Source organism: Chiloscyllium punctatum, chromosome 46, assembly GCF_047496795.1.
Source record: "Chiloscyllium punctatum isolate Juve2018m chromosome 46, sChiPun1.3, whole genome shotgun sequence".
Classification (NCBI taxonomy): domain Eukaryota; kingdom Metazoa; phylum Chordata; class Chondrichthyes; order Orectolobiformes; family Hemiscylliidae; genus Chiloscyllium; species Chiloscyllium punctatum.
In genome coordinates this window covers 61,693,823-61,709,326 of record NC_092784.1, presented here as the reverse complement: position 1 = coordinate 61,709,326, position 15,504 = coordinate 61,693,823, and the positions used below count along the sequence as shown (strand labels likewise).

The 15,504-nt window shown below is 42.4% G+C and overlaps 1 protein-coding gene across 3 annotated transcripts in view; it reads right to left on the bottom strand.

The window, feature by feature from the left end:
* Positions 1 to 7,983: 7,983 nt before the first annotated feature.
* The window catches only part of atg4da (autophagy related 4D, cysteine peptidase a), a 28,008-nt gene continuing 20,487 nt past the window's right edge, over positions 7,984 to 15,504 (bottom strand). For all 3 annotated transcript variants that reach the window (XM_072564434.1, XM_072564433.1, XM_072564432.1), the window contains one exon: positions 7,984 to 14,083. In XM_072564434.1, coding sequence (XP_072420535.1) covers positions 13,901 to 14,083 — 183 coding nt within the window. In that variant the 3' untranslated portion in view covers positions 7,984 to 13,900. The remainder of the gene's footprint in view (positions 14,084 to 15,504) is intronic.

Genomic DNA, 15,504 nt, shown 5'->3' with positions numbered 1-15,504 from the left:
TAAGGTCACTCCTCACTTCCAATGAGTACACCCCAACCTACATAACCTCATCTCTTTAGTGAATACCCCCCATATTTGAAATCTACCTATTGCTTTCTATAGTTTTAGCAAGACCCATTTATGTACTTGCTACCCTTGGACATAAATGCCAACCGTATTTCCTATTACCCAATGAACATGAATGTTAGCATTTTGTGACCCCCAGATCCCTCTGTGCTACAGCTTCCTAAAATCTTTCCCAAGTTAAGTAATATTCAGCTTTTTCAGTCATCCAGCCAAAGTGCAGAACCTCATGTTTTCCCACATTGCATTCCATCTGTTGATAGCCTGCCATAGAGTCGTTATAACATCTTCACTCACCTTTCTGCCTATGTTTGTGTCGTCCAGAAATTTCTGATGAAGGGCTTATGCCCAAAATGTCAATTATCCTGCTCCTTGGATGCTGCCTGACCCACTGTGCCTTTCCAGCACCACACTTTCAACACACACCAATAGCGTCAAGTTGCCATCTTGAAATGTTACTTCTATCCCAACCCATGCTGATACACTTATTCAAAAAGGAAATTAAAATACATAATGGTACAACAGTAAGGGATGTAATAAATTTTTAAAATACATAATTTAATCAAACAGAATCCTCCAGGACTTTTCCAGATTCTAAGGATTTCTGGAAGATTTCTACCATTGCAGCTACTTTTAGTGCAGGTATTTCCTTTAATATCCTGGGAATCAACCAATCAGTGAGGAGACTTCCCTTTAAGACTATTTCTCTCAAGTGTAGTTACTAATGTATTTGCTCCCCTACTTTATTAACAAGTGGACCCAGCAACCATCCTTGCAGAACACAGTTGGTCACAGGCCTCCAGTCTGATAAACAACCTTCCACCACCACCCTCTGTCTCAGAGTCAAGCCAATTTCATATCCAAATCAGCTGGCGATCTAACTTTATTAAATCAGTCTACCATTGCAGAACCTTGTCAAAAGGCCTTGCTAAAATCCATAGAGACAACTCTGCCCTGTATTATTTTCCTCAAAAAAACTCAAGTTTGTGAGACATAATTTCCTACAAACAAAGTCATGTTGACTATCTGTAATTAGTCCCTACTTCTCCAAATGCATTTAAGAACAACTTATCCATCATGGATGTCAGAGTCACTGGTCTATAGTTCTCAAGCTTTTCCTTGCAGTCTTTCTTAAATAAAGCTACAACATTAGTCACCCTCCAATCTTCGGCACCTTGCCTGTGGCCATCAATGATGCAAATATCTCTGTTAGGGACCCCTGCAATTTATTCCCTCCCTTCCCAAAATGTCCTGGGATACATAATTAGTTTCCAGAGATTTATTTACCTTTATGCTTTTTAAGGCCTCTTGGAGTGTTGGAGGCTGAGGGGTGACATTATAGAGGTTTTTAATATCTTGGACATAGATAAGGTGAATAGTCAAGGTTTTAAAACTTTAGTTTTAAAAATATTTACTGAAATAGCATCACCTACTTCCCTGGACAGGTAATTCCATAGATCTATAATCCTCTGGGTGAAGAAGTTCCTTCTCAGTTTAGTCTTAAATCTGCTCCCTCTAATCTTGAAGCTATGCCCTCTTGTCTTAGTTTCACCTGCCAGTGGAAATATCCTCTCTACTTCTGTCTTATCTATTCGCTTCATAATTGCATGTTTCTATAAGAACCCACCCTCTACCCCTCATTCTTCCAAATTCCAATGAATATAATCCCAGTCTGCTCAGTCTCTTCTCAAAAACCAACCCCTTCAACTCTGAATCAACCGAGTGAACTTCCTCTACACCCCCTCCGGTGCCAGTACATCCTTTCTCAAATGAGACCAAAACTGCACACAGTACTCCAGGTGTGGCCTCACCAGCACCCTGTACAGTTGCAACATAACCTCCCTGCTTTTAAACTCAAACCCTTTAGCAATGAAGGATGAAATTCCATTTGCCTTCCTAATTACCTGTTGTACCTGCAGACCAACCTTCTGTGATTCATGCACAAGGACACCCAGGTCTCTCTGCACAGTAGCATGCTGCAACTTTTTACCATTCAAATAATAATCCTTTTTGCTGTTAATCCTCCCAAAATGGATTACTTCACATTTATCAACATTGTATTCCATCTGCCAGACCTTTGCCCAAAGTATCTATGTTCTTCTGCAAAGTTTCATCCCTTTGCACACTTTGCTCTTCCATTCATTTTAGTGTCATCTGCAAACTTTGACACACTATACGTGGTCCCCAATTCCAAATCATCTGTATAAATTGTGAATAATTGTGGTCCCAACACCGATCCCTGAGGCACATCGCTAGTTACTGATTGAGTGCTATTCTGGTTGGCATTTATCCCCACTCTTTGCTTCCTGTTAGTCAACCAATCCTCTACCCGTGCTAATACTTTATCCATAACACCTTGCATCCTTATCTTATGCAGCAGCCTCTTGTGCGGCACCTTGTCAAATGTTTTTGGAAATCTGGGTACACATCTACTGGGTCCCCGTTGTCCACCTTGCTCATAATGTCTTCGAGGAATTCCAAAAGATTAGTTAAACATAACATGCCTTTCATGAATCCATGCTGCATCTTCCCTGCTACAGAGGTTAAACTAACCGGTCTATAATTCCCTTTTTAAACAGTGGCATCACATTTGCAGTTTTCCAGAGTCCAGCAAATTTTGGAAAATTACCACCAGTGCCCTCGCTATTTCTCCCCCCATCTCTTTTAGTACCCTGGGATGCATTCCATCAGGGCCAGGAGACTTGTCTACCCTTAGCTCCATTAGCTTACCCAACACTAGCTCTTCTGTAATCTACCTTTGTCTCTTTGTCAATTACTGGCATGTTTTTAGTGTCCTCCACTGTGAAGACCGAAATAGAATACACGTTCAATGCCTTGGCCATTTCATCATACCCCATAACTAAATATCCCTTCTCATCCTCTAAAGGACCAATGTTTAGCCACTTTTTTGTTTTATATATTTAGAGAAACTTTTGCTATCTGTCTCTATAGTCTGTGCTAGTTTTTCTCATGTTCTATCTTACTTTTCTTTATAGCTTTTTTTTTGTGGCTGTTTAAAGCTTTCTCAATCTTCTAGATTCCTGCTATTTTTGGCCACTTTGTATGCCTTCTCTTTCACTTTGACAGCCTCCCTATTTTCCTTAGGCACCCATAGCAGATTACCCCTCCTCTTACAGTCTTTCCTTTTAACTGGAATATACTTTTGCTGAGCACTTTGAAAAATTGCTTTGAAAGGCCTCCTCTGCTCCTCAACTGTCCCACCATCAAATCTTTGTTTCCAGTCTACTTTAGTCAAGTCCTCCCTCATTCTATTGTAGTCTCCCTTGTGTCAGCACAGGATCCTGGTATTGGATTTTATCTTCACACACTCCATCTGTATTCAAAATTCAACCATACTGTGATCGCTCCTTCAAAAAGGATCCTTAATTATGAGGTCATTTATTATTATTGCTGTCTCGTTACACAGGACCAGATATATGATAGCTTACTCCCTCATCTGTTCCATTACGTGTTGTTCAAGAAAACTATCACAGATACACTCAACGAACTCCTCCTCAAGACTACCCTGAGATTTGGTGCTACACGTTTCAGGAGAGATGTTAGGAAGCATTTTGACACACAAGGGGTGGTCGATGTTTGGAACACTCTTCCACAAATGTCAATGGATGCTAAATCAGTTGTTAGTTTTAAATCAGAGATAAATTTGGTAAGCAAAGACTTTCAGGAATATGGGCTAAAGACAGGTATATGGAGTTAGGCCACAGATCAACCATGATCATCTTGAATGGCAAAACAGGCTTGAGGGGTTGAATATCTACTCCTGTTTGTACATTAATTTATTTGCTAACAGTTGTTTCTGACCAAGGTGACTCACTCAAAACTGAATGCTAAATTCTACCATGCTATGGTCACTGTCCCCCAGGACAGAAGTCCATAAGACACAGGAACAGAAATAGGGCATTCAGTCCACTGTGCCATTTCCTCATGGCTGATGTTTCTCAATCCCATTCTCCACCTTTCTCCCCACAGCCCTTGATTAGTAAGGCTATCTTGGTCCTAAATACACACAATACTTGACCAAAGTCTTCTGCAGAAATGAATTCCACAGATTAACTACCCTCTGAAGAAATTCCTTTTCATTGCCGTTCTAAAGAGTCATCCCTTCACTCTGGGACTGGTCCCAATCTCTGCTACCAGTGGAAACATCTTCTCCACGTCCACTCTATCCAGGCCTCTCAGTATTCTGAGTTTCAATGAGATCCCCTCTCATCCTTCTAAACTCCAGAGTACAGACCCACAGTCTTCAACTGCTCCTCCATGACAAGCCCTTTAGTCCTGGATCACTCTAGTAAACCTCCTCTGGATGCCTCCAAAGCTTACTTAGATAAGGGATTCAAAATTGCTCACCATATTCCAAACACCAGAGCCTTATGAAGCTTTAGCTGTATATCTCCGTTCTTGTATTCTAGCCCTCTTGAAATTAATGCTAACATTGCATTTTACCTCCTAACCACCAACTGAACCTCAAGTTAGCCTTAATATAATCCTGAATTAGACCTCCCAAGTCACTTTGGGCTTCAGATTTCCAAAGCCTTTCCCCATTTAGAAAAGTTTATGCCCTTATTCTTCAAACCAAACTGCATAAACCCGTACTTTCCCACATTGTTTTCCATCTGCCACTTCTTTGCCCATTGTCCTAGCCTGTTCAAGTCCTTCTGCAGCCTCCCACCTTCTCAACACTGTCCCCCCACCTGTCTTTTCTCATCTGCAGTTCCTTCATCCAGACCTTAATGTCTTACAAGACTACAGTAGAACCTCAATTATCTGAATTTCAGATGACCTAAACAAAGTCTCAAGGTCCCATGAAGACAGCATTAGGCAACTCAGCATTCAGTTATCGGTTAAGACTAGATTAGATTAGATTACTTTACAGTGTGGAAACAGGCCCTTCGGCCCGCCGAAGCGCAACCCACCCATACCCCTACATTTACCCCTTACCTAACACTACAGGCAATTTAGCATGGCCAATTTACCTGACCTGCACATCTTTGGACTGTGGGAGGAAACCGGAGCACCCGGAGGAAACCCACGCAGACACAGGGAGAACGTGCAAACTCCACACAGTTAGTCGCCTGAGGCGGGAATTGAACCCGGATCTCTGGCGCTGTGAGGCAGCAGTGCTAACCACTGTGCCACCGTGCCGTCCACAATGTCACTATGCTCTTACTTGCGGAACATTTCAGAGAACACCTCTGGGACACCCGGACCAACCAACCCAACCACCCCGTGGCTCAACACTTCAACTCTCCCTCCCACTCCACCAAGGACATGCAGGTCCTTGGACTCCTCCATCGCCAGACCATAGCAACACAACGGTTGGAGGAAGAGCGCCTCATCTTCCGCCTGGGAACCCTCCAACCACAAGGGATGAAATCAGATTTCTCCAGTTTCCTCATTTCCCCTCCCCCCACCTTGTCTCAGTCAAATCCCTCAAACTCAGCACCGCCTTCCTAACCTGCAATCTTCTTCCTAACCTCTCCGCCCCCACCCCACTCCGGCCTATCACCCTCACCTTGACTTCCCTCCACCTATTGCATTCCCAACGCCCCTCCCCCCAGTCCCTCCTCCCTTTTATCTTAGCCTGCTGGACACACGTTCCTCATTCCTGAAGGGCTTATGCCCGAAACATCGATTCTCCTGCTCCTTTGATGCTGCCTGACCTGCTGCGCTTTTCCAGCAACACATTTTCAGCTATTTTGTTTTTATGTTGTCCATGATTTCCTTAGTCAGCCATAGTTGCCTCATCCTCCCCCCGCCTCAGTAGGTTTCTTCTTCCTTGGGATGAATTTCTGTTCTGCCACCCAAATTACCTGCAAAAACAAAAAAGCTACCATTGCTGCTCCACCATCTTCCCCACTAGACTCCCCTTCTCAACCAACTTCTCCCTAGTGTCTTTGTAGTTACCTTGACTCAGATTGTAATACTGATTCCAGCTTCTCCCTCAAACTGCAGGGTGAGTTCGATCACTTTACATTCACTGCCCCCTTGGGTTCTTTCACCTTAAGCTCCCTCATTATGTCACCAAATTGAGAATCACTTTCTCTGGTGGGCTCCAGGGGGAAAAAAAGCAATGTAGACATTCCACAAATTCATTTTTTTGGTATCTGCTATCAAGCGGACTTTCCCAGTCCAGCTGCACATTGAAGTTCCCCATGATTGTAACAGTCTCTTTCTTACATGCCTTTTCTATTTCCTGATTTACTTTCCCACATTCTGACCACTGCTAGGAGGCCTTTAAGTAACTCCAGTCAGGGTCTTTTCCCCTTTTTGGTTCCTTAGCTCTACCCACAGATTCTCCACCTTCTGACTATATCACTTCTTGTTACTGACCTAAATTTCATTTCTTGCTAACAAGGCAACTCCACCCCCTCTGGCCTATCTGCTTCTATTACCAAGATTGTTTATTAAAGCTGGCTCCAGATCCAAAACAGCCTGACCCCTGGTCAAATTTACAGCATATTATTTCAGGAAACTGTCCCAAATACACTGAATTTTTCCTCATGGCAAACTCTGCCAATTTGATTTTCCGATCCACAAACTGATTTTCAGGATTGTAAAAAAGCAATGGTTCAATACATTTTTGCAATTGAATGAAGCATTGTTCAATGATCACAGACTGGAGGCAGAGTTGCATCTCATTTGATCTTACCTGAACACTCCCTCTGCAATATGCAGGTTTCTGGTTGGTGACACCCAAGGTCCTTGATCACCCTGTCCGGTAACCCATTCTCACCATGGATCACCATGTACAGTCAATTCCCCATCATTTATTCTAAGTTGGGTCTTTGATGACATTAGTCCTGAAATCCTCTACTTTGCAGGTAGTTCTCATATAAAAGGTGTGTCTCGGCAGCAAGATTTCACTATAACATGTGGGAGTGGTATTTGAGAACACTTACCTCTGTTCACAATAGCACAATTCCAGCAATCATTTTGCATGCTTTGTTCAGCGCATGCACTGATGTCAGCTGCTGTCTGAGCATGTGAGGGGGACAGTACCATACATTGAACAGTTTCATATCAAAATTTAAAATACCGAGTTCATTGCTTGCCCTGAGACAAGAACATTCAGGTTGTGCTGTACTGTGTTAGGTTTTTGGGTGATTTTTCTGGTCTGCCCCTAACCCCACTGCTCCCAGAGGCCACACTTCTATTAAGCAAGGTTGCACTGGAATGCATCTGCAGAGTTATAGCCAGCAGTGTATGAATGGGAGCATTCATGCAACAGGCAACACTACCCTGCAATGGAGGGATTGATTACAAGTTTGTTTTTTTAGTTTTGACTCTGAACAGTTCAGAGATCACTGAGGTTGAAGAGAGAGAAACAGCGGCAGACTCCATGTTAGGAATGGGCAATAGTTAAATGCTATTGCACAGCACTTGAATGATGGATTCTGTGCTGCTCAGCAGTTGGATGATTATCAGAACTCAGGAGGAAACCTTGAGAATTAATAGTTTGCCACATGTTGGAGTCAGGATTCAGAAGTGAAGGCAATGAAGGCTAAATCTTATGAGAATTTAGCGGTCTTATTTTGAATTGTAACAATTTCAGGGGATTTCCCCAGAAGCACAGAGCCCATGTACTTCCCAGTGATTGCCCCCCTCCCACCTCCCAACCTCAATAAATCTCCAAATCTCATTAAACTTCAGAAATCAAAACCAGGTGTAGATTGTTGACTTGCTCAGCACAGAAAATGCAGATGGCTTTTAACATACACTGAACACATGTCCTTTGCTTTGCTGCCCCATGTATCTGATCATACTTTAACTTATTAAGCACCTCCTTCACCACATCTCTTTGGATTATTTATCGCAATATGATGATGGTCAGTGCATGGTTTGGTTAGATCGTTTTAGGTCTCAAGTGTGTCAATAAAACAACAAAATCTGGAGTATAGGGATTGTCAAGTACCTACTTTCATTTATTTCAAACTGCCAAACAGCTTCAAGTTAACAGCTTATTTCTGAACAAAAATAAATTAGAAAGAAATGGAGCTTTAGCCTCTTGAGGAATGTGGTTATCACTTGTAATATAGATCTGAAAATACTGCAATTTCAGACATTTACATGTCTTTCCATCTTCAGGCCTTTCCACAAATCTTTTCATGCTCATATTAAATCAAACGTGTAGAGAAAAATAAATCTTCTTTCCAGTGAGTTCTGTTTAAACCATCCCACTGCTCCTTTAATGCTACATGTCATGTGAAAAAGGGACTACAAGTGCACAGCAGCGATCCTAGGGACATGACAGAGTGGTCCACTCTCCCCATCAGCTCCAAGGTTTTTAAGGACAATGGGAGAGGCACTTTTTCCTCTCCTATCTCCCACCAAACATCACATCCTCAAAGGGTTAAAAGCCCACTAGTGTTACCTGGGAGGCTCTCCAATCCCACAGTGAAAAGGTGTCTGGTCAAACAGTACTGCAACTGGTTGCAGAATACACTGTTTTAGGAAGGCCTGTGTTGATTCTATGTTTGGGAAAAGGTCCACCAAAAGCTGAACTGAAGTGGGCTGAGTCCAGACCTCCTCCTCGGTCTGAAGGGAACACTGCTGCAGAAGGATAAATGCAGAACTCATTTTAACCTCTCACCTTCTATTCTCTTCTGAAGCTACTGACCCACTTGAGGTCTGCTTCTGTGCCAGCCATTCTGGGAAACCTCACCCACGTGTATGACCACTTGGTGCTGATCCTCACCTGAAGCTTCATGTATGGTCCAGCAGAGTTACTGTGCAGCATTTGGGAAGAGAGAGCCTGCCTGATTTACTTCTTGTAATCTAATCTAAGCACTAAATCCCAGCTAAGGACAGCAAACCTCAGCATACGTCAAGCAGGAACCCACATGGTTAAAGACACAGTTGTGCACTGTGCACTAAGGGACCTAGAAATTAATTTGGATACAATCAGTCGACACAGGCCTTACTAAAACAACAATGTTGGAACAGTTACTTTCAGTAGTACATGCACAACATCAATGAACAGATTTCAGTGACAGTAGAGTACAAACACCATTACAACACCAACAATTCAATCTCCTCTCCGACAAAGCAGGAGCCAAGAAGAAGATCAATCTCAATTCCCTGCTCATTCCAAGCTAAGTCCATTCGCATTTCAGAGCTAGGAATTGGAAATAAAATATTGCAAGTACAGCATAAACTCAAGATAAATTGCTCACTTGATTTTTTTTTCCATTAGTTCTGGAGGATTTGATTTACATTTGCAAATCTGTAACCAGGTGACACAGAGCACAAAGACCAGCCAACCCAATAATTACCATTCTGGTAAGTTCATCGAGTCATGCAAGGAGTTCTCTTCAAGCAAAGACAGAAAAGCTTCCGAATAGTTGAGGGGTAAAGATGCTGGCTGAGTCAGGGAGGTCATGATTTCAATAACTCTTAGAATCATGGTGGGGAGAGAAGGGATTTGCCCCTTTTCTGATTTCTTCCATTGTTAAAGATCAGACAGTGACATCTTCCACAACTACATAGCCTGCCTGCACATGCCCAATGATTCACACACAAGATCAAGGAAATTGGAAGAGGTACAAGAAGCAATCCCAGCAATGAGTCCATACTTGGATTGGTGAGCAAGGAACAAAACGATAAAAGTAGACATGAAGACACCGCTATCATTAGGGGAAATCAGGAAAACATTCCACACACACCACCACCTTGCAGCCAACACTCACTCTGTTGCTCAAGAGCAGGAGTTGGCATCTTTCGGTATCAGTGATAGCTCGAACCATCCCTGGAACTTTTTCCAGTTCGGAATACTGAATCAATTCTGTTTACTGATCAAATTAATAAAAGTAGTTCAGCTAAGAGAGAGAGTTGAGTTGGAGTCAGACTGAACTCACTGGGAAAAAAAAACTTCCGACACCACATCCACACAATGAATGTGCTCACTAACAGCGCATGTCAGATGATGCTCAGGAAGTAAGGTCGCCAGAGTGCAATCCTGCTGAAGCAGCAATTTAATTAATAGAGGAAGAACAACTTGATTGTATAGCAGCTTAACATTTCTCAAATAACTCAAAGTGCTTCTTAAACAGTAGTTATACCATACAATACAGCATTCTGCACATAAACAGCAATGAGATGCCAAATCTGTTCCGATGGAGTTAGTTAAGGCAGGAACATTGGCCAAGACAGACATTGGGAAAGTACCCTGCTGCTGAACACCAAGGACAGGGGTTCCACGGGTAGATACTGACTGGGAGGGGTAGGGGAGATGGAAGACAAAACAATAATTTCTCAGTTATTCAAGACAGAAGTCAGAAGTTACACAACACCGGGTTTATAGTCCAACAGGTTCATTTGCAATCACAAACTCAGCTTGTGATTTCAAATAAATTTGTTGGTCTATAACCTGGTGTCGTGTGACTTCTGACCTTGTCCACCCCAGTTGGATAATGACACATCCACTTCATTCAAGACAAAAGGAATTTAACTTATTCTCTGGATGGACTGAGATTCAAGGATATAATTATTCCACATTAGGGCAGGTGACAAACTCCAGTGAATTGATGAAAGGAAGGTAGAGCTGGTTCTCCCAGAACTAGCTGAGCATCTTTGTGTACTGAGTCAGCATTCAGGCAGCACAGATTCAGTAAGCCAGGAGTGTTTACATACATCTGGCAGTCTAACCCAACACCGACAACCAATAAAAGGACCTGGATGTTGCTCTGAAAATAGTCAAGGTAATCAGAAAAGAACAGAGTTACTGACTACATATTTGAGTTTGTTTAGGAAGGTTATAACACATCCAGAACTAACATGTCCCCTCCAACCCTTGGTACCAATTCTAAATTTAAGTGCCCTGCATACCCCACAGTAAGCCACACCCATTAGGAACTCTCAATGGGAGCAGCGAAACTGTAATAACTTCTTCACTAACACTCCAGTTACAGTAGGAAGGTGTATGACCGGAATCACAGAAAAACAGACTACTGACACAGGCTTTCAACTTCCTATTACTATTCAAATCCTGAAAGAATTAAAGACATGCAACATAAATGGATTCTCAAAAAGATATTGCTGAAATTATTCTGCAAACTGATAGAAGTCCCTCCTTTCTCTACCAACCCCGAAGAAAAGGGGAAGAAACTATTTGAGAATACAGACAAACATCGCAAAAGTTAAGACTGGCAGCCCTTCTCTAATGAAGGCTTTGCCAGTGTTTTTCTCGTGGGAGACTGAAATGCAACAATGAATAAATTTAGTGAATGAAGGTAAATATTGATATCAAAAAGGTTTTCCAACAACAATACTAAAGGCTATGCACCAGATGAAGAGGTGACAGTAAGATTACACTGGGCTTGCCTGGTTTTGTTTGGAAACTTGAACATCTCCAATCTCTGGATCATCTTGAAGTGGGAGCCTTTCCTGATCTGGCCAGAACCCCTCCCAGACCCTCAAGTCCTTGCAAGTTGCTCTTGATCCTATCTCCAAGGAACCCAACTCTTTCAGCAAAGAAACATTCCCAAAGACAGGATCTGGCTTTGATAGCTTCCTCTTTACATAGAGGCACAGCGGTATTACAAAGACTTCCAAAGAAAACCAACAGTTATCATTGTTTGGATGAAAACACTAGTAGTCCATTAATAATAGCAAAATCTTCAGTAGCTGGAATGGACAGAGATATTAATGCAAATCACTACCAGGTCCAGAGGAAATAAAGTCAATTTGTTGCTAATTACAAACAAACAATGTTTGATATTTTTTAGCAAGTGCAAATAAAACATGGGGATTCTCTAAAGGAAAAGCAGAGGTGAGTTAGCAATCTGTCCAGCAATACTCAAGTTTCCAAACATTATTCTAAAATTCCCACTGTACCCCAGTAGGCCCATCAGCTTCTGGTTACAAACATATTAGGAAACATGCAAAACCAAGAGCTATGGAACAAACAGAAAACCACTGCACTGAGATTCCCGGTCAGAAATAAAAATGATTTTAAAGTAAGGTCTCCTAATTTAACTGGAGGGTCAATTTGGTACTTTTCACATGTTTATATTACCCGAGGGGAACTGTCAGAGGCAAATAATCCCAGACCAGTTATGTCAGATTACATTGATGCAGGAAATCCTACCAGCAAACACTGACAGTACTATACAAGCATGCAAACAGTCATCCTCTAGGGGCAGGGGGTGAAGAGACAGTAGGTCGAGAGGGTGTAGATACAAGGACATAAACACAGCTAGATTTCAAATGAACCAGCGTTTTCCAAAACACAAATAACCACAATACAGGAATTGGATTGGATGAGAAATAAATTTTTCATTAAACCAGCTATTATTTGTTTGATCAATTCATAAAGAAAGGGGACACACTGCTGGTTTGAGTTAGGTAACAGTGCTGGATTTGCAGGTCACACAGGGATCAGACTTTGCTTTATGACCATCTCATGTTCACAGTCTGGAAGCTGTTCGGTCCAGTATGGGTAAGTACAGAACAAAGGTCTGTTCTATTCCAATTTTGTGCCCGAATATGAACCACAGGAGAGCGCCTATTGGACACTGGTCTTTTCCATTTCCACACCCTGTGGCTGAGCATCAAATAGTGTCCAACCTTGCGGCTAGTCAAAGCTTCTTACGCAGAGGAGGGCTGCAGAAAGCAGCCACTTCCATCCCATCACCTGGTTACAAATTTGAATGTAGGCCACAGAGATTAAAGGGGCCTCATCCAATTCTTCCTTGCATTGACCTTTGTCACTTGACGTCCCCAAAGAGTTGTGTGTGGTTGGATTTGGCACAATGGGAGGTCAGGTTTAACAACAATGCTGGTTCTGATCTTTCTCCTGTTCAATGCAAAATTATTCATGTTAATTGCAATCTTTCAGAATGAAAGATTTCACTCCTGAGAGTGGCCCCAAAGACACTAAGAATATTCAGATCACAAGACTGTCAACGTTTAAACAGAATGTGTAGGCAAGTTAGGAGAGTCTTCAGAAAATTCTAAAGGGATGTCGCAGACCCACCAACCTGAGCTGTGGAATGGCAGGTTAGAAAATTTACTCTCTCTCTCTCTCACACACACACACACACACACACACACACACACACACACACACACACGAGTGACTAGTCTGAAAGGATTCCTGCTTGCCACAGCAAATATACACAATGGAGTGAAGCAATACAGTCCTCCCCTTTCAGCTGATGGCTGTACCTCCCTGGGAGAAACAGTGGAAAAACATTCACATTGAAGTTGGACTTGGTTGATTCTGTGCTGAATTTGCCAATCCACTGAGGGAACATTTGTACCCAATTGTTAGATGCTAGGAAGAGCCACGATTCAGGATTCCCAGCCTCAACTAGGATTTGATCTCCTCAAATTATGAAGAACACTGGATTCAGCTCCAATACCTGGCAATCCTCCAGCCCTGCCATTGACAATTCGGGCTCACACACTGAAGTCTGGTGAGCTGAAGGATTGCTGTCACCGGACTACTACTACCCTCATGAACATCATCCTACACAATGTAGCAACAGGTGGGCCTTTTGGGATACCCGTATCAGATTTTACTACAAACAGTGTTACTCAGCTTGCAATTGACAACTTGCCCAAAAACGCATCCGTAACAGACTTGCGCAGCACGAGCACCGCTACAAAAGAAAGAAAGAAAACTCAATCAAATGCTGCTTGGTCAGGAAGAGAGCTAATCCCAGTCACCAAGAGAAGAGGTGGTCTCCCCTCAGGGGACCATCCCCTTCCTGGAAAGACAACAGAATATAAATAAAAGGAACACTCCACGAGGCTCCCAGTTTCAGCCCTGCTGAAATACAGCAGGCACAGATATCTAATGGAGTCCATTTGCTTATCACAGAAAGACAAATTCATCAGTGCTGTTCTGCTTTGACTTCCCTGGTCTTCCAGATTTGGAGATTAGCACAGTTTTATCCGGTTTGAGTGTGCAGAGTTCATCCAGACCATAATCCTGAGCACAGCCCCTTGCAAACGTGAAAATAGGGTATTTCTCCTTCAACGATGAGGAGCCCAACACCTAAAAAAAAAGTACAAAATACGAGATCACTCGATACAGTCAAGCTGACAGAGAAGTGATTTAGGGTCAATAACCAACTATTTAAAAGGAGCTGTCTTTCAGTGACATTGGTAACGTTGGATGAGTTTCCAATACCATTCCCCACTCCCCCACAAAGTGAGGAAATGAGCAGGTGCTGGGTTAACCTCCGTGACAGCTGGCAGTAACTCTGGGAATTGACTGGTGATGAAGCTGCTCCTTTAACAAGGTTATGTTGTCCTTGGTTTTGTCCCTACCGCTGGCCTGGTCCATAACAGACTAAACAGATGGGGGCAGGACCCCACACAGTGGCTCCATTTGACTAGAGATTTGCAAGATATTTATTGATGAGGAGGTTATTTTGTCCCAACTTAATTCATTTGTACAGAAACACTTTGCAGTCCTTCATTTGCTGTATCAGGTAACTCTGTAAATAGCTGCTGGGTTTGGATCTCAAACTACTCCCAATTATTATTCCATGCAAGGAGAGTGTGAAACCACCACTTAATGTCACTTTCCAAGGTTAAACCTGTGTCCTGATTTGAATCTCAATCAATTTGTGGTGTTTTAGATTAACTTTTCTTAAAATAAAAACCCATCACCTTACATTTGTTAATAAAGATCTTTCAAATGTTTCATTTCCAGGCTGAAGATTCCACATTTCTCTTGGCTTAACTCCCATCCCAGGACCTTGACACTAACCCTAGTCCAGTGTTTCTTTCTTTGCAAATCCTGCAGACCATGACTATCCCCCATTTCAGTGACAAGAACTGGATTCTGATTACAGTGCCACACGATTACAGCCCTATACGGTTTGATCACCATTTTGGTCAGGTTGTGTTGTGCTGTTCTGCAAGTGTAAGTCAAAAACCTGATGACTTCATTAAATGCTATTCTGGATTGGTTTGTAATATAGAACATAATCATAACCTGCTCAGGTTCCTGAGGTCTCTCTTGGGTTCATCCTTTATTCTAGGAACAGCTACTGTGTGTCCTTGATAAGTATGTACTTGTTGGAAGTTGTTGAGCGCAGGAGCTGTTGTTTACCAAGGAAGTTGAATCTCTTGTCAAGAGGAAGGTGGCAGCTTACGTTAGGGTGAGATGTAAAAGGCTCAGTTAGGGCAATTAAGAGTTACCAGGTAGCCAGGAAAGATTGAAAGGGAGAGCTAAGATGAGTGAGGAAGGACATGAGAAGTTATTGATGGATAGGATCAGGGAAAACCTTAAAGCTTTCTATAGGTATAGAAGAGATAAAAGAATGACTACAGTAAGGTTAGGACCAATCAAGGACATTAGTGGGAAGTTGTGCATGGAGTCAGAGGAGATGGGGGGGAAAACACTAAATGAATATTTTTCATCAGTATTCACACTGCTAAAAGACAATGTGGTCAAGGAGAATACTT